Genomic DNA, 15,461 nt, shown 5'->3' with positions numbered 1-15,461 from the left:
ACAACCCTCAGAATGGGAGAAAATATTTGCAAATGAAGCAACTGACAAAGGATTAATCTCCAAAATTTATAAGCAGCTCATGCAGCTCAATAGCAAAAAACAAACAACCCAATCCAAAAATGGGCAGAAGACCTAAATAGACATTTCTCCACAGAAGATATACAGACAGCCAACAAACACATGAAAGGATGCTCAACATCTTTACTCATTAGAGAAATGCAAATCAAAACTACAATGAGATATCATCTCACACCAGTCAGAATGGCCATCATCAAAAAATCTAGAAACAATAAATGCTGGAGAGGGTGTGGAAAAAAGGGAACACTCTTGCACTGCTGGTGGGAATGTGAATTGGTACAGCCACTATGGAGAACAGTATGGAGGTTCCTTAAAAAACTACAAATAGAACTACCATATGACCCAGCAATCCCACTACTGGGCATATACCCTGAGAAAACCATAATTCAAACAGAAACATGTACCAAAATGTTCATAGCAGCCCTATTTACAATAGCCCGGAGATGGAAACAACCTAAGTGTCCATCATCGGATGAATGGATAAAGAAGATGTGGCACATATATACAATGGAATATTACTCAGCCATAAAAAGAAATGAAATTGAGCTATTTGTAATGAGGTGGATGGACCTAGAGTCTGTCATACAGAGTGAAGTAAGTCAGAAAGAGAAAGACAAATACTGTATGCTGACACATATATATGGAATTTAAGAAAAAAATGTCATCAAGAACATAGGGGTAAGACAGGAATAAAGACACAGACCTACTAGAGCATGGACTTGAGGATATGGGGAGGGGGAAGGGTAAGCTGTGACAAAGTGAAAGAGCAGCATGGACATATATACACTACCAAATGTAAGGTAGAGAGCTAGTGGGAAGCAGCCGCATAGCACAGGGAGATCAGCTCGGTTCTTTGTGACCGCCTGGAGGGGTGGGATAGGGAGGGTGGGAGGGAGACGCAAAAGGGAGGGGATATGGGAACATATGTATATGTATAACTGATTAAATTTGTAAAATAAAAAAATAAAAAAAAATAAATAAAAAAAAAAAAAACACCACAATACACTTCTCAACTGCTCATGAAACATTCTCCAGGATACATCATACCTTGGGTCACAAATCAAGCCTTGGTAAGTTTAAGAAAATTGTAATCATATCAAGTAGCTTTTCTGACCACAACGCTATGAGACTATATATCAATTACAGGAAAATATCTGTAAAAAATACAAACACAAGGAGGATTAACAATACACTACTTAATAACCAAGAGATCACTGAAGAAATCAAAGAGGAAATCAAAAAAAATATCTAGAAACAAAGGAAAATGAAAACACGATGAGCCAAAACTTAAGGGATGCAGCAAAAGCAGTATTAAGAGGGAAGAGTATAGCAATACAATCCTACCTTAAGAAATAAGAAACATCTCAAATAAACCATCTAAACTTAAACCTAAAGGAATTAGAGAAAGAAGAACAAAAAAACCCCAAAGTTAGCAGAAGGAAAGAAACCATAAAGATAAGATCAGAAATAAATAAAAAAGAAATGAAGGAAACTATAGCAAAGCTCAGTAAAACTAAAAGCTCTTTCTCTGAGAAGATAAACAAAATTGATAAACCATTAGCCAGACTCAGCAAGAAAAAAATGGGAGAAGACTCAAATCAATAGAATTAGCAATGAAAAAGGAGAAGTAACAACTGACACTGCAGAAATACCAAGGATCATGACAGATTACTACAGCAAATATATGCCAATAAAATAAGCAACCTGGAAAAAATGTACAAATTCTTAGAAATACTCAACATTCCTAGACTGAACCAGGAAGAAATAGAAAATATGAACAGACCAATCACAAGAACTGAAATTGAAACTGTGATTAAAAATCTTCCAACAGGGCCTCCCTGGTGGCGCAAGTGGTTGAGAGTCCGCCTGCCGATGCAGGGGATACGGGTTCGTGCCCCGGTCTGGGAGGATCCCATATGCCGCGGAGCGGCTGGGCCCGTGAGCCATGGCCGCTGAGCCTGCGCGTCCAGAGCCTGTGCTCCGCAACGGGGGAGGCCACAACAGTGAGAGGCCCGCATACCGCAAAAAAAAAAAAAAAAAAAAAAAAATCTTCCAACAAACAAAGGCCCAGGACCAAATGGCTTCACAGGCGAATTCTATCAAACATTTAGAGAAGAGGTAACACCTATCCTTATAAAACTCTTCCAAAATATGGCAGATGGAGGAACACTCCCAAATACATTCTACGAGGACACCATCACCCTGACACCAAAAGCAGACAAAGATGTCACAAAAATGGAAAACTACCAACCAATATCACTGATTAACATATATGCAAAAAGGCTCAACAAAATACTAGCAAACAGAAGGCAACAGCACATTAAAATGATCAAACACCATGACCAAGTGGGGTTTATCCCAGCAATGCAAGCCTTCTACAATATATGCAAATCAATCAATGTGATACACCATATTAACAAACTGAAGGAGAAAAACTATATGATTATCTCAATAGATGCAGAGAAAGCATTCAACAAAATTCAACACCCATTTATGATAAAAACCATTCAGAAAGTAGGCATAGTGGGAACTTACCTCAACATAATAAACACCATATATGACAAACCCACAGCCAACATTGTCCTCAATGGTGAAAAACTGAAAACATTTCCACTAATATCAGGAACAAGATAAGGTTGCTCACTCTCACCAGTATTATTCAACATAGTTTTGGAAGTTTTAGCCACAGCAATTAGAGAAGAAAAAGAAATAAAAGGAATCCAAATTGGAAAAGAAGAAGTAAAGCTGTCACTGTTTGCAGATGACATGATACTATACATAGAGAATCCTAAAGATGCTACCAGAAAACTACTAGAGCCAATCAATCAATTTGGTAAAGTAGCAGGATACAAAATTAATGCACAGAAATCTCTTTCATTCCTATAAACTAATGATGAAAAATCTGAAGCTGAAATTAAGAATACACTCCCATTTACCATTGCTACATAAAGGATAAAATACCTAGGAATAAACCTACCTACGGAGACAAAGGACCTATATGCAGAAAATTATAAGACACTGAAGAAAGAAATTAAACGTGACACAAATAGATGGAGAAATATACCATGTTCTTGGATTGGAAACATCAACATTGTGAAAATGACTATACTACCCAAAGCAAGGTACAGATTCAATGCAATCCCCATCAAACTACCACTAGCATTTTTTACAGAACTGGGAGAAACAATTTCACAATTTGTATGGAAATACAAAACACCCTGAGGAGACAAAGTAATCTTGAGAAAGAAAAATGGAGCTAGAGGAATCAGCACCCTGACTTCAGACTATACTACAAAGTTACAGTAATCAAGACAGTATGGTACTGGCACAAAAACCAGAAATATATATCAATGGAACAGGATATAAAGCCCAGAGATAAACTCATGCATATATGGTCAACTTATCTTTGATAATGGAGGCAAGAATATCCAATGGAGAAAATACAGCCTCTTTAATAAGTGATGCTGGGAACACTGGATAGCTACATGTAAAAGAATGAAATTAGAACACTCCCTAATACAATACACAAAAATAAACTCAAAATCCATTAAAGAACTAACTGTAAAGATAGACACTACCAAACTCTTAGAGGAAAACATAGGCAGAACACTCTATGACATAAATCACAGCAAGATCCCTACTGACCCACCTACTAGAGGAATGGAAATAAAAACAAAAATAAACAAATGGAACCTAATGAAACTTAAAAGCCTTTGCACAGCAATGAAAAACATGAACAAGATGAGAATACAACCCTCAGAATGGGAGAAAATATTTGCAAATGAAACAACTGACAAAGGATTAATCTCCAAAATTTACAAGCAGCTCATGTAGCTCAATATCAAAAAAACAAACAACCCAATATAAAAATGGGCAGAAGGCCTAAAGAGACATTTCTCCAAAGAAGATATACAGATTGCCAACAAACATATGAAAGAATGCTCAACATCATTAATCATTATAGAAATGTAAATCAAAACTGCATTGTGATATCCTCTCACACAGGGCAGAATGGCCATAATCAAAAAATCTACAAACAATAAATGCTGGAGAGGGTGTGGGGAAGCGGGAACCCTCATACATTGTTGGTGGGAATGTAAATAGATAGAGCCACTATGGAGAACAGTATGGAAGTTCCTTTAAAAACTAAAAATAAAACTCCCATATGACCCAGCAATTCCACTACTGGGCATATACCCTGAAAAAAACATAATTCAAAAAGAGTCATGTACCACAATGTTCATTGCAGCTCTATTTACAATAGTGAGGACATGGAAGCAACCTAAGTGTCCATCAGGAGATGAATGGATAAAGAAGATGTGGCACATATATACAATAGAATATTACTCAGCCATAAAAAAATGAAATTGAGTTATTTGTAGTGAGGTGGATGGACCTAGAGTCTGTCATACAGAGTGAAGTAAGTCAGAAAGAGAAAAACAAACACTGTATGCTAACATATATATATATAGAATCTGAAAAAAAGAAAAAAAATTGTCTTGAAGAACCTAGGGACTGGACGGGAATAAAGATGCAGACCTACTAGAGAATGGACTTGAGGACATGGGGAGTGGGAAGGGTAAGTTGGGACAAACTGAGAAGGTGATAGTGTATATATGGACATATATACACTACCAAATGTAAAATAGATAGCTAGTGGGAAACAGTCACATGGCACATGGAGATCAGCTCGGTGCTTTGTGACCAGATAGAAGGGTGGAATAGGGAAGGTGGGAGGGAGGGAGATGCAAGAGGAAAGAGATATGGGGATATAAGTATATGTATAGCTGATTCACTTTGTTATAAAGCAGAAACTAACACACCATTGTAAACCAATTATACTCCAATATACATGTTAAAAAAGAAGAGAAAAACAGGGAGAAGACTCAAAACAATAGAATTAGAAATGAAAAAGGAGAAGTAACAACTGACACTAAAGAAATGCAAAACATCATGAGAGATTACTACAAACAACTCTATGTCAATAAAATGAACAACCTGGAAGAAATGGACAAATTCTTAGAAAAGCACAACTTTCTGAGACTTAATAAGGAAAAAATAAAAAATATATAAACAGACGAAACACAGGCACTGAAATTGGGACTGTGATTTAAAATATTCCAACAAACAAAAGCCAAGGACCAGATGGCTTCACAGGTGAATTCTACCAAACATTTAAGGAAGAGCTATCACCTGTCCTTCTCAAACTCTTCCAAAGTAGAGCAGAGGGAGGAACACTCCCAAATTTAGTCTATGAGGCCACCATCATCCTCTTACCCAAACCAGAAGATGTCACAAAAAAGAGTACTACAGTCCAATATCAGTGGTGAATATAGATGCACAAATCCTCAAAATAATAGTAACAAACAGAATCCAACAGCTCATTAATAGGATCATACACCATGATCATGTGGGGTTTATCCCAGGAATGTAAGGATTCTTCAATAAATGCAAAACAATCAATGCGATACACCATATTAACAAATTGAAGCAGAAAAAAACATATGATCATCTCAATAGATGCAGAAAAAGATTTTGACAAAATTCAACACCCATTTATGATAAAAGAAAAAAACCCTCCAGAATGTAGGTATAACGGGAACTTACCTCAACATAATAAAGGCCATATATGACAAACCCACACCAAACATGTTTCTTAATGGTGAAAGACTAAAACCATTTCCACTAAGATCAGGAAGAAAGCAAGGTTGCCCGCTCTCACCAGTGTTATTCAACATAATTTTGGAAGTTTTAGCAAGAGCAATCAGAGAAGTAAAAGAAATAAAAGGAATCCAAGTCAGAAAAGAAGAAATAAAGCTGTCACTGTTTGCAGATGACATGATACTATACATAGAGAATCCTAAAGATGCTACCAGAAAAATAGTAGAGGTAATCAATTACTTTGGTAAAGTAGCAGCATACAAAATTAATGCACAGAAATCTCTTGCATTCCTCTACACTAACAATGAAAGATCAGAAAAGGAGATTAAGGAAACACTTCCATTTACCATTGCAAGAAAAAGAATAAAACACCTAGGAATAAACCTACTTAAGAAGACAAAAGACCTGTATGCAGAAAACTAGAAGACACTGATGAAAAAATTAAAGATGATACAAACAGATGGAGAGATATACCACGTATTTGGGTTGGAACAATCAACATTGTGAAAATGACTATACTACCCAAAGCAATCTACAGATTCAATTCCATCCCTATCAAACTACCAATGACATTTTTCGCAGAACTAGAACAGAAAATTTCACAATTTGTATGGAAACAGAAAAGACCCCAAATAGCCAAAGCAATCTTAAGAAGGAAAAACAGAGGTGGAGGAATCAGGCTCACGGACTGCTGACAATATTGCAAAGCTACAGTAATCAAGACAGTATGGTACTGGCCCAAAAACAGAAATATAGATAAATGGAACAGGATAGAAAGCCAAGAGATGAACTCATGCACATATGGTCCCCTTATCTTTGATAAATTAGGCAAGAATATCTAATGGAGAAAAGACAGCCTCTTCAACAAGTGGTGCTGGGAAAACTGGACAGCTATGTGTAAAGAATGATATTAGAAGTCTCCCTAACACCATACACAAAAATAAACTAAAAATGTATTAAAGACTTAAATGTAAGTACAGACACCATCAAACTCTTAGAGGAAAACATAGGCAGAACACTCTATGACATAAATCACAGCAAGATCTTTTTTGACCCACCTCCTAGAGAAATGGAAATAAGAACAAAAATAAACAAATGGGGCCTAATGAAAGTTAAACTCTTTTGCACAGCAAAGGAAATCATATACAAGATGAAAAGACAACTCTCAGAATGGGAGAAAATATCTGCAAATGAAGCAACTGACAAAGGATTAATCTCCAAAATTTACAAGCATCTGATGCAGCTCAATATCAAAAAAACAAACATCCCAATCCAAAATTGGGCAGAAGACCTAAATAGACATTTCTCCAAAGAAGATATACAGAATGTCAACAAACACATGAAAGGATGCTCAATGTCACTAATCATTAGAGTTAGGCAAATCAAAACTACAATGATGTACCACCTCACGCCAGTCAGAATGACCATCAACAAAAAATCTGCAAACAATAAATGCTGGAGAGAGTGTGGGGAAAAGGGAACCCTCTTGCACTGTTGGTGGGCATGTAAATTGATACAGCCACTATGGAAAACAGTATGGAGGTTCCTTAAAAAACCAAAAATAGAACTACCATGTGACCCAGCATTCCCAGTACTGTGTGTATACCCTGAGAAAACCGTAATTCAAAAAGAGTCATGTACCACAATACTCATTGCAGCACTATTTACAATAGCCAGGACATGGAAGCAACCTAAGAGTCCATCGACTGATGAATGGATAAAGATGTGGCACATGTATACAATGGAATATTACTCAGCCATAAAAAGAAACTAAATTGAGTTATTTGTAGTGAGGTAGATGGACTTAGAGATTGTCATACATAGTGAAGTAAGTAAGAAAGAGAAAAATAAATACAACGTGCTAACACATATATATGGAATCTAAAAAAAAAAAAAAAAAAGCTCTGATGAACCTAGAGGCAGGACAGGAATAAAGATGCAGACATAGATAATGGACTTGAGGACATGGGGAGGGGGAAAGGTAAGCTGGGATAAAGTGAGAGAGTGGCATGTTCTTATATATACTACCAAATATGAAATAGATAACTAGTGGGAAGCAGCCACATAGCACAGGGAGATCAGCTGGGTGCTTTGTGACCAACTAGAGGGGTGGGATATGGAAGGTCAGAGGTAGATGCAAGAGGGACTACATATGGGGATATACATATATGTATAGGTGATTCAATTTCTTGTAAAGCAGAAACTAACACACCATTGTAAAGCAAATATACACCAATAAAGATGTTAAAAAAAATAAGGTGGTGGAGATGAACATGAAAAATCACAATGCTAAGAGAGACGTTGACAGAGTGCCTCTTGGTAATGGCACAATGTGACTAAAGTGTTTTGGAACACAACATACTAAACATGTTAATGGAAGATTTCTTCACATTTGTGTTTTTTTTTTTCTTTCAGAGAAATATGATGACTTCCATCTTATTATTTACGTAGTTTATATGTATTTACATATTTTGATTATTCAATCCAATCTTCCTCTTCTGTAAAGATTGTTGGGAGAGGGTATTTTTTTATTCTCTTTCCTCTTTCCTACTCCCTTTCCCAGCTAATATCTCCCTTTGCTTTAGTTACTTCCAGATCTCTTCAGTGGTCTCCAAAACTCATGGATGTCTCCTGATGGTCTCCCAGTATCTTAAATTCACCATCTCCTAAAATAAACTTCCCTTTCCTTTTAGCTACCCTCCTGGATTTCCTGTTTATCCCAGTTTGAGCGTTTCAAAGCTTCAAATCATCATTTGTATTGCCCTCTCTCTTCACCCAACACCTAAACAGTGCTGGTTATGTTAATTACATACTGAAATCTCTTTTAAGTCCATCCTCTATCTCCATTTTTGCAAGCTTTCAACCAAAGCAGAGGAAGATGGCACTGTCTGTTACCTCCTTTTCCCTGTATTAGCACCAACCCACCCTTCTTGGTTGTGTTCCTGCAGACTGCATCTGGCTCAGAACTCCCAAATCCCAGCTTTACGCACCCTTTCCTGTACACATGTCTGTCTTCGACAGGGACTTGAGTTCCTCCTCTGTCCCTAACCAACTGCACAATCCTGAGCAAGTTAGTTATCTATGTCCTCAACATTTTCATCAGTAAAATGAATAGTATCCTATTACCTATTTGAAAATGGAAATATAGTTACCAACTATCTATTTCAGTTATTCAGAACAATGTCCTTTGAAAACTTGGAAATGCTATACAAACATTAGCATTGTAATTTTCATTCACTGACCTTGTGTTCATTGGACAATGAAGGATAATGCAATGGAAATTTAAAATACGTTTCTTCCCTTAAAAATCTAGGTAGGAGGAAAATATGGATGAATGAAACAACTTTATAACTATGTAAGTTGATATGTGACTGAGTGAGGCATGTGGTAGTCTCTCCATGTTACTATGATTTCCATCTTACAGCTGAAGACACTGCATTCCAGGCTGCACTTGACTGTATATTCCCCTCTATGGATCTGGCTGACTTCTTTGTCTACTTGATATTGCCAAAGAGTGTGTCCCTTCAATTTACTTTACTTATCTATTAAACCTTGAAGAAAGTATAGTATTTGGATCGGCAAAAAAGTAGATTGTTCTAGAAGGGAGAATATACATAAAGGATCAGATCCAGGGACAATAAAATTAGATGTAGGGGCCATAAACTGATTAATCTGATTGGGATAGAGAACTTGTGTAATGTGTAGTAAAAGGGACATAAGTTTGAGAAAATAAGGAAGAGTTTTAGGTGTCAAGATGAGAAGTGAGCACTTGATCCTCAGAAGGGAACCTTTATAATCTCTAATGCATAAGAAGCCTTTTTTAAAAAGGTGATTTAAGATTAATGTATCATTACATCACAGAATAGAATAAAGCTGGGATGGCAACTACATCTCAGCTTGTGTGTCAACACCAACCATTTGTAGCAGCTTCTTGCAACTGCCTGTTTAGAAGATTCTCAGGTTACTTTGGCTCATAGGAGTAAGTGCCTTGATTAATTAATTCTGTCTGATGTAAGCATGGGAAACTGGGTATTTTCTATCCATGGAGTAAGACAAAGACTGTCTCATAGCAGAAAAATAAATATGAAAGTCATACTAATTCGTTTTGAATATGATTAAGGACAGAATTAGAGTCACAGAAGTGAAAATGTAAAGGCAATAAAACCAAGAGTTATAGGTTTTACTAGTTAAATTGAGAGAGGAAACCAAGAACATGAGCAGTAAGTGAAACCTGAGGATTTAAAGCACAGGGAAGTGAGAACAGGAGGTTGTCCCTGAAAAAGAGTGAGAGATGGGAGAACCTAGGATACTTTGGAGTGTCAGAAGAGGGGAGAGAAGGAAAATACCAGAAAAAATATTCTGGTCAACCAGTCCTGGCTACTATAAAAGGGCCACTGGCTTTTAAAATTTCACAAGGACACAGCAAAGGTGACCATGCCCATCAGCTACTACTCTGTGCAAAGTGAGCCTGATCTAGTGATGTAGAGGTGAGAATGCCCTTAAAAAGTTTCCAGATTAGCAGAAAAGTGAGACCTTTAAGAAATGATCATTAAATAAGTACAATACCAGTATTATACAAGCGTCCTTTGAAAGCACAATGTAAGAGAAAGTAAATTTGCTACAAGAAGTCAGAAGAGACCAGAGAAGCTAACATCTGAGCTGCATCCATGTTGATGTGGGTCATGCAATTAATTAATATATTTATATGGTATTTATCTTATTCTATATGTTATACATTTATTTAGAATACTTTACATAAAGTAATATAATAGATATTATATGTATTTATTGTAATATGTATTTATATAAACATTCCATATGTTCTTTATCCACTGTACTGTTTATAAATATTTTAGTTGTTTCTGCATTTGGGAGAATTATAAACAAAGCTACTATGAACAATCTTGTATATGTTTCCAGGTACAAATAGTAAAAGATTCCATTTTTATTGTCTTTAGAAGAACAAAAATCAGTATGTCACCTTTTCCTGTTTTTTTTTTTTAAGTTTATATAATGGAATTTGAATTTAATGTTTTCTTTCATCTTTTTATTTTTTCCCAATTAAGTTTATGACTCATCTAGTTTTCATTATTGTATATGTATATAGTATAATAAATATATCAAATAAAAATTCAAATGTACAAATATTCCATAGTTATATATACCTGATAAATTTTTTTTTGAAATATGAGCTGATTCCAGATTTGTGTAGTTACAAAAAATACTGTGTGAACATTCTTGTTTATGTAACTTCCTAGAATGTATAACTGGGAGTGGAATTGCTGGTCATATGGTATGGTATCTTCAGCTTTATATGACATTGCCCAACTGTTTTCCAAGGTGGTTGTAACAGTTAACACTCCTACTAGCACTGCAAGAAACTTTTTGTTGTTGTACATCCTCACCAATACTTGGTATTGTCAGACTTTTAAAAATATCAATTATACATATATATAGAGAGAGACAGTGTTATTTATTATGAATTTAATATACATTTCCTCAATAATTATTATAAATAGCAATAGTTAATTTTAGCATATTTTCATATGTTTATTGGTATATTTGAAAATGTCTCATTTTGTGAAATGTATGTTCATGTCTCTTGCCCATTTTCCTAACAGACCATTTGCCATTTTTACTCCTTGATATCCTGGGGAGTGCAATTCTTTCTCCATTTTATTTGTTACAGCTCTTTCTTTTTACTCTGGCTTATCTTTTTATGCTTTATATGATGCCTTTTGGTAAACAAAAGCTCTTGATAATAATCTAGTGAATTTTAATAATAATGTTTAACATTTCTTATATATATTCTCCTATATTATCTTCTAAATTTATATTTGTCTACCACTCCAAGGACTTTGATCCAGCTGGTACTGATTTGGGGTATGGTATGAGATAAAGGTCTAATTTCATTCATTGTGGATACATGATTGTCTCATCATTGTATATTAACAAGACTGTCTTTTACTTACCACTCTGCAGTGCCACATTTGTCACAAATAAAACACCAATATATGTGAGATTTTTTCCTTACTTCTATGCTCTTTACTCTGTCCTATTGATCTGTTCACTTATCTTTGAACCAGTACCACACTGCACTGATTATTAGAACTTTATAATACATCTATACATACATAAGAGAACATGCTCTCCCACTTGTTCATATATTTCAACAGTTGTGCCTATTCTTGGCCACTTGAGTTTTTGTACAAAATTTAGAATGAGCTTGTCAATTGCCATTAAAATGTCCTATTGGAATTTTAACTGTGATTCAATTTATATCTATAAATAAATTCGAGAACTGACATCTTTTCAATATCGTACATTCTGATCAGTGAACATTGTATTTCCTTCCATTTTTACAAAAAAAAATACCATTAATTTGTGTTTCAGGTATTCTTAACGCCTCATAATAAAGTTTTACACCTTCATCTTTTGTAGGTTTATACATCTTAAATTCACTTCTAAAAGTTTAGGAGGATGAGAGGGAAGAAGAAGAAAAGAAGGAGGAAGGGGGAGGACAGAATAGGAGAGAGAAAAGAGAAAGAAGGAGGAAGAGAGAAAAAAGAGAGGAGGATGGAGTAGGCAAAGAGGAGTGAGATGGAGGAAGAGAGAATGGGAGGAGGGAGGAAGAGAAGGTGGAGAGGGGAGGGAGGACGTAGATCGGGAGGAGAGAGGGAGGACAGAAGTAGGAGGTAGAGAGGGAGAAGAAGGGGAAGAAGATTTCATTCTCTGGTCTATATTCAAGTCAGAACACTTAGGGTTTTTTTTAAGCTAACTCACCATTGCAAATGCCATTGGATAGAGAACTGAGCAATGTGTTTTGTTCACACTGAAATGAAAACAAATATAAAGAGAATAACATTATAAAAATTCATTTCTGTCCCTGAAAAAGAACATCAGTCTTTTCTCCATAAATAACAAAACTAGTCTCCAATAATTATTTTTCCTAGCTTTTTTTTCAGAATGATAAATACAACAAACTAAAGTAATAAAATAATTAGTTCTAAGCTTATTGTAGCTCAGTACATAATTTAAATTATCAAGTCAGACTATCTTCTTTAGAACGTTTTCTGCAAGATTAACTTTGTTTTGATATTTGATCAGGAATTGAACATTTGTACTTGTTTTTCATTGTAGTGTATCCAATCAGAACTTAACTTCATTAACACAGCACTCTCAAAGAGAGACTGCCAACCACATATTTCATATTATACAAAAGTTAGCTGTTCGCTTAATATGATAAATTCTAGGTCCATCCATGTTGCGGCAAATGGCATTATTTTATTCTTTTTTATTTACAAAACAGAAACAGACTCATAGATATGGTAAACAAGTGTATGGTTACCAATGGGGAAAGCGTGGGGGAAGGATAAATTAGGATTTGGGGATTAACATATACACACTACTATATATGAAGTATATAACCAACAAGGACCTACTGTGTAGCACAGCGAACTGTACTCAATATTTTGTAATAACCTGTAAGTGAAAAGAATCTGAAAAAAAAGATACATATGTTTGTATAACTGAATCACTTTGTTGTAACCTGAAACTAACACAATATTATAAATCAACCATACTCCAATAAAAATATTTTTTTAAAGTTAGCTGTTCATCTGAAGCTCCATGAAAATGTTCAAGAAAAAACATTCCTGATTTATGGAAATGCTGGGGAATGAAAATGACTGTATATCCTACAATTAAACTTCTTTGAAATTAAAAATAATTGATGCCTCTAAAATTATAACATGCTATGTACGTCTCAAAAATGTGTTATTTTTATTACTGTTAATGATGATAGCAATTATTATTTCTTGAGTACTTACTATATACCAAGAACTTTACATTAATCATTTAATCCTCAGAATAATCCTATGAAGTTACTGATCTCATTTTTCATCTGAAAGTTGGAAAATTTCTGAATTTGGAAGACTTCTAAAGATTGAAATGGTTAAATAATTTGACCAAAGTCACAAAGCTAGTAAGAACTAAGTTAAAACCTGAGCTCATGTCTTTCCATTCTGCACCTCATGCTTCAAACTTCTACATTATATTGCTTTTCCCATGAAATCAGATTTCATCTTAGAGGGTGACCACAAAGCATCTATTTTCCCTTCTTAATCCTAGTGGTTCAGCTTATATGTTTTAAGTCTGATTCTGACAGTTATCAAATAATTTTCACCAGGTTATTTTACATTTCTAAGTCTCAACCTTCCTTTTTTGTAACATTCAGGTAAAGTCAGTTACATCATGGGGCTGATGACAATTAAGTTAGATAGCCCACTTAAAGGGACTTGCCCTTGAGAGACAGTCAACAAATGTGCTTCCTTTCCCTCCTCTTAAAATACCTTGTCTGAAATCTCTCCTGCAGAAGAATTTTACATCAGATACTCCACCCTTGAGAAGGTGGAGAATGACTCCACACTCCTTAAGTACAGGCTGTACATAGTGACTTGTTTTCAAGGACTACAGCATGGAAAGTGGAAAAAAGAGTAACTTTACAGTGAAGAAACCTGACAAATACTATCTCATCCGGGTGATCAGGGTCAACATCAACAGTGATAAATCATGTTTATATTATGTACCCTTGAAACAATGTGATGAAAATGGCACTTCACCTCTATAGTTTTCCTCCTGAAGACCCATATCTCCAGTCCTACCATGAGAAAAATAAGAGATAATTCCACCAGAGGGGCATTCTACAAAATACCTGACCAGTACTACTCAAAACTGTCAAGGCCATCGAAAAAGGGAAAGTCTAAGAAACTATCACAGCCAAGAGAGCCTAAGGAGACAGGACAACTAAATGTAATGTAATATCTTGGCTGGAATTCTGGAGCAGTAAAAGGACATTAGGTAAAACTAAGTAAATCTGAATAAAGCATGGACTATAATTAATGATAATGTATGCATATTGGTTGATCGATTATAATAACTATGTCCCACTAATACAAGAAATTAATAATAGAGGAAACTGTGTGTGGTGTGGGGTATATAAGAACTCCATACTAACTTCCCAATTTTTCTCTATAAATCTAAAACTGTTCCAAAAACTAAAGTCTACTTAAAAAAAAAAAAATTGCCTGAGCAAAAGAAAATTTTAGGTAAACAGCAGATTGAAACTTTTCTTGCAAAGTGAGGCCACAAAATGGTGATAATATTATAGTGAATATCTGTAGCCTATATAATAATGAGCATGAATCCATCAAACGCTAGCAGCCTAAGATCCTTCTAAGCTTCCGCATTCAGGGAGATATTTAATAGTGATATACAGGAAGTATAGCAGTATAATGATAGAAGTATATCATTACATAACCTAACAGGGGATCCTTTTTCAGCTTATGTTTTGAATAGGATGTAAATCTTCCTTTTCTGGAATGTTTTAAATGCCTTCCCATCACTACTATCTGTTGAAAATTCAGCTGTCAGAGAAGAGAAGATCAAGTCCCTGGCAGAGCACTCCAGTTCAAGGAACAACTGTAGACTGCTATGTTCAGCCTGATAAAGGTAGGCAAAGCTGCAGCAGAGATTAATTGATGCAGACTTGTTACTCCAAAACTGAAATTACAATAAGTGCATAGTCCTTAAAATAAGTAGATATCCTAGACAGACAATGTGTGACAAGGACAATATGAGATGCCCAAAAGAGCATCCATGCTCAAGACTAACCTTTTAAGCATTCTGAATAAAGGTTTACCCCAGGTTCCTCTGAGAGGAGG

At 35.3% G+C, this 15,461-nt stretch overlaps 1 protein-coding gene across 1 annotated transcript in view; it reads right to left on the bottom strand.

Moving 5' to 3' along the window:
* The window catches only part of SLC26A7 (solute carrier family 26 member 7), a 194,097-nt gene that overhangs the window by 26,872 nt on the left and 151,764 nt on the right, over positions 1-15,461 (bottom strand). Inside the window, exon 14 of the mRNA XM_060116089.1 lies at positions 12,523-12,571. Coding sequence (XP_059972072.1) covers positions 12,523-12,571 — 49 coding nt within the window. The remainder of the gene's footprint in view (positions 1-12,522; positions 12,572-15,461) is intronic.

Source organism: Mesoplodon densirostris, chromosome 13 (assembly GCF_025265405.1).
Source record: "Mesoplodon densirostris isolate mMesDen1 chromosome 13, mMesDen1 primary haplotype, whole genome shotgun sequence".
Taxonomy (NCBI): domain Eukaryota; kingdom Metazoa; phylum Chordata; class Mammalia; order Artiodactyla; family Ziphiidae; genus Mesoplodon; species Mesoplodon densirostris.
Note: the sequence above shows the minus strand (reverse complement) of the source record. Positions and strands in the feature narration are given on the sequence as shown.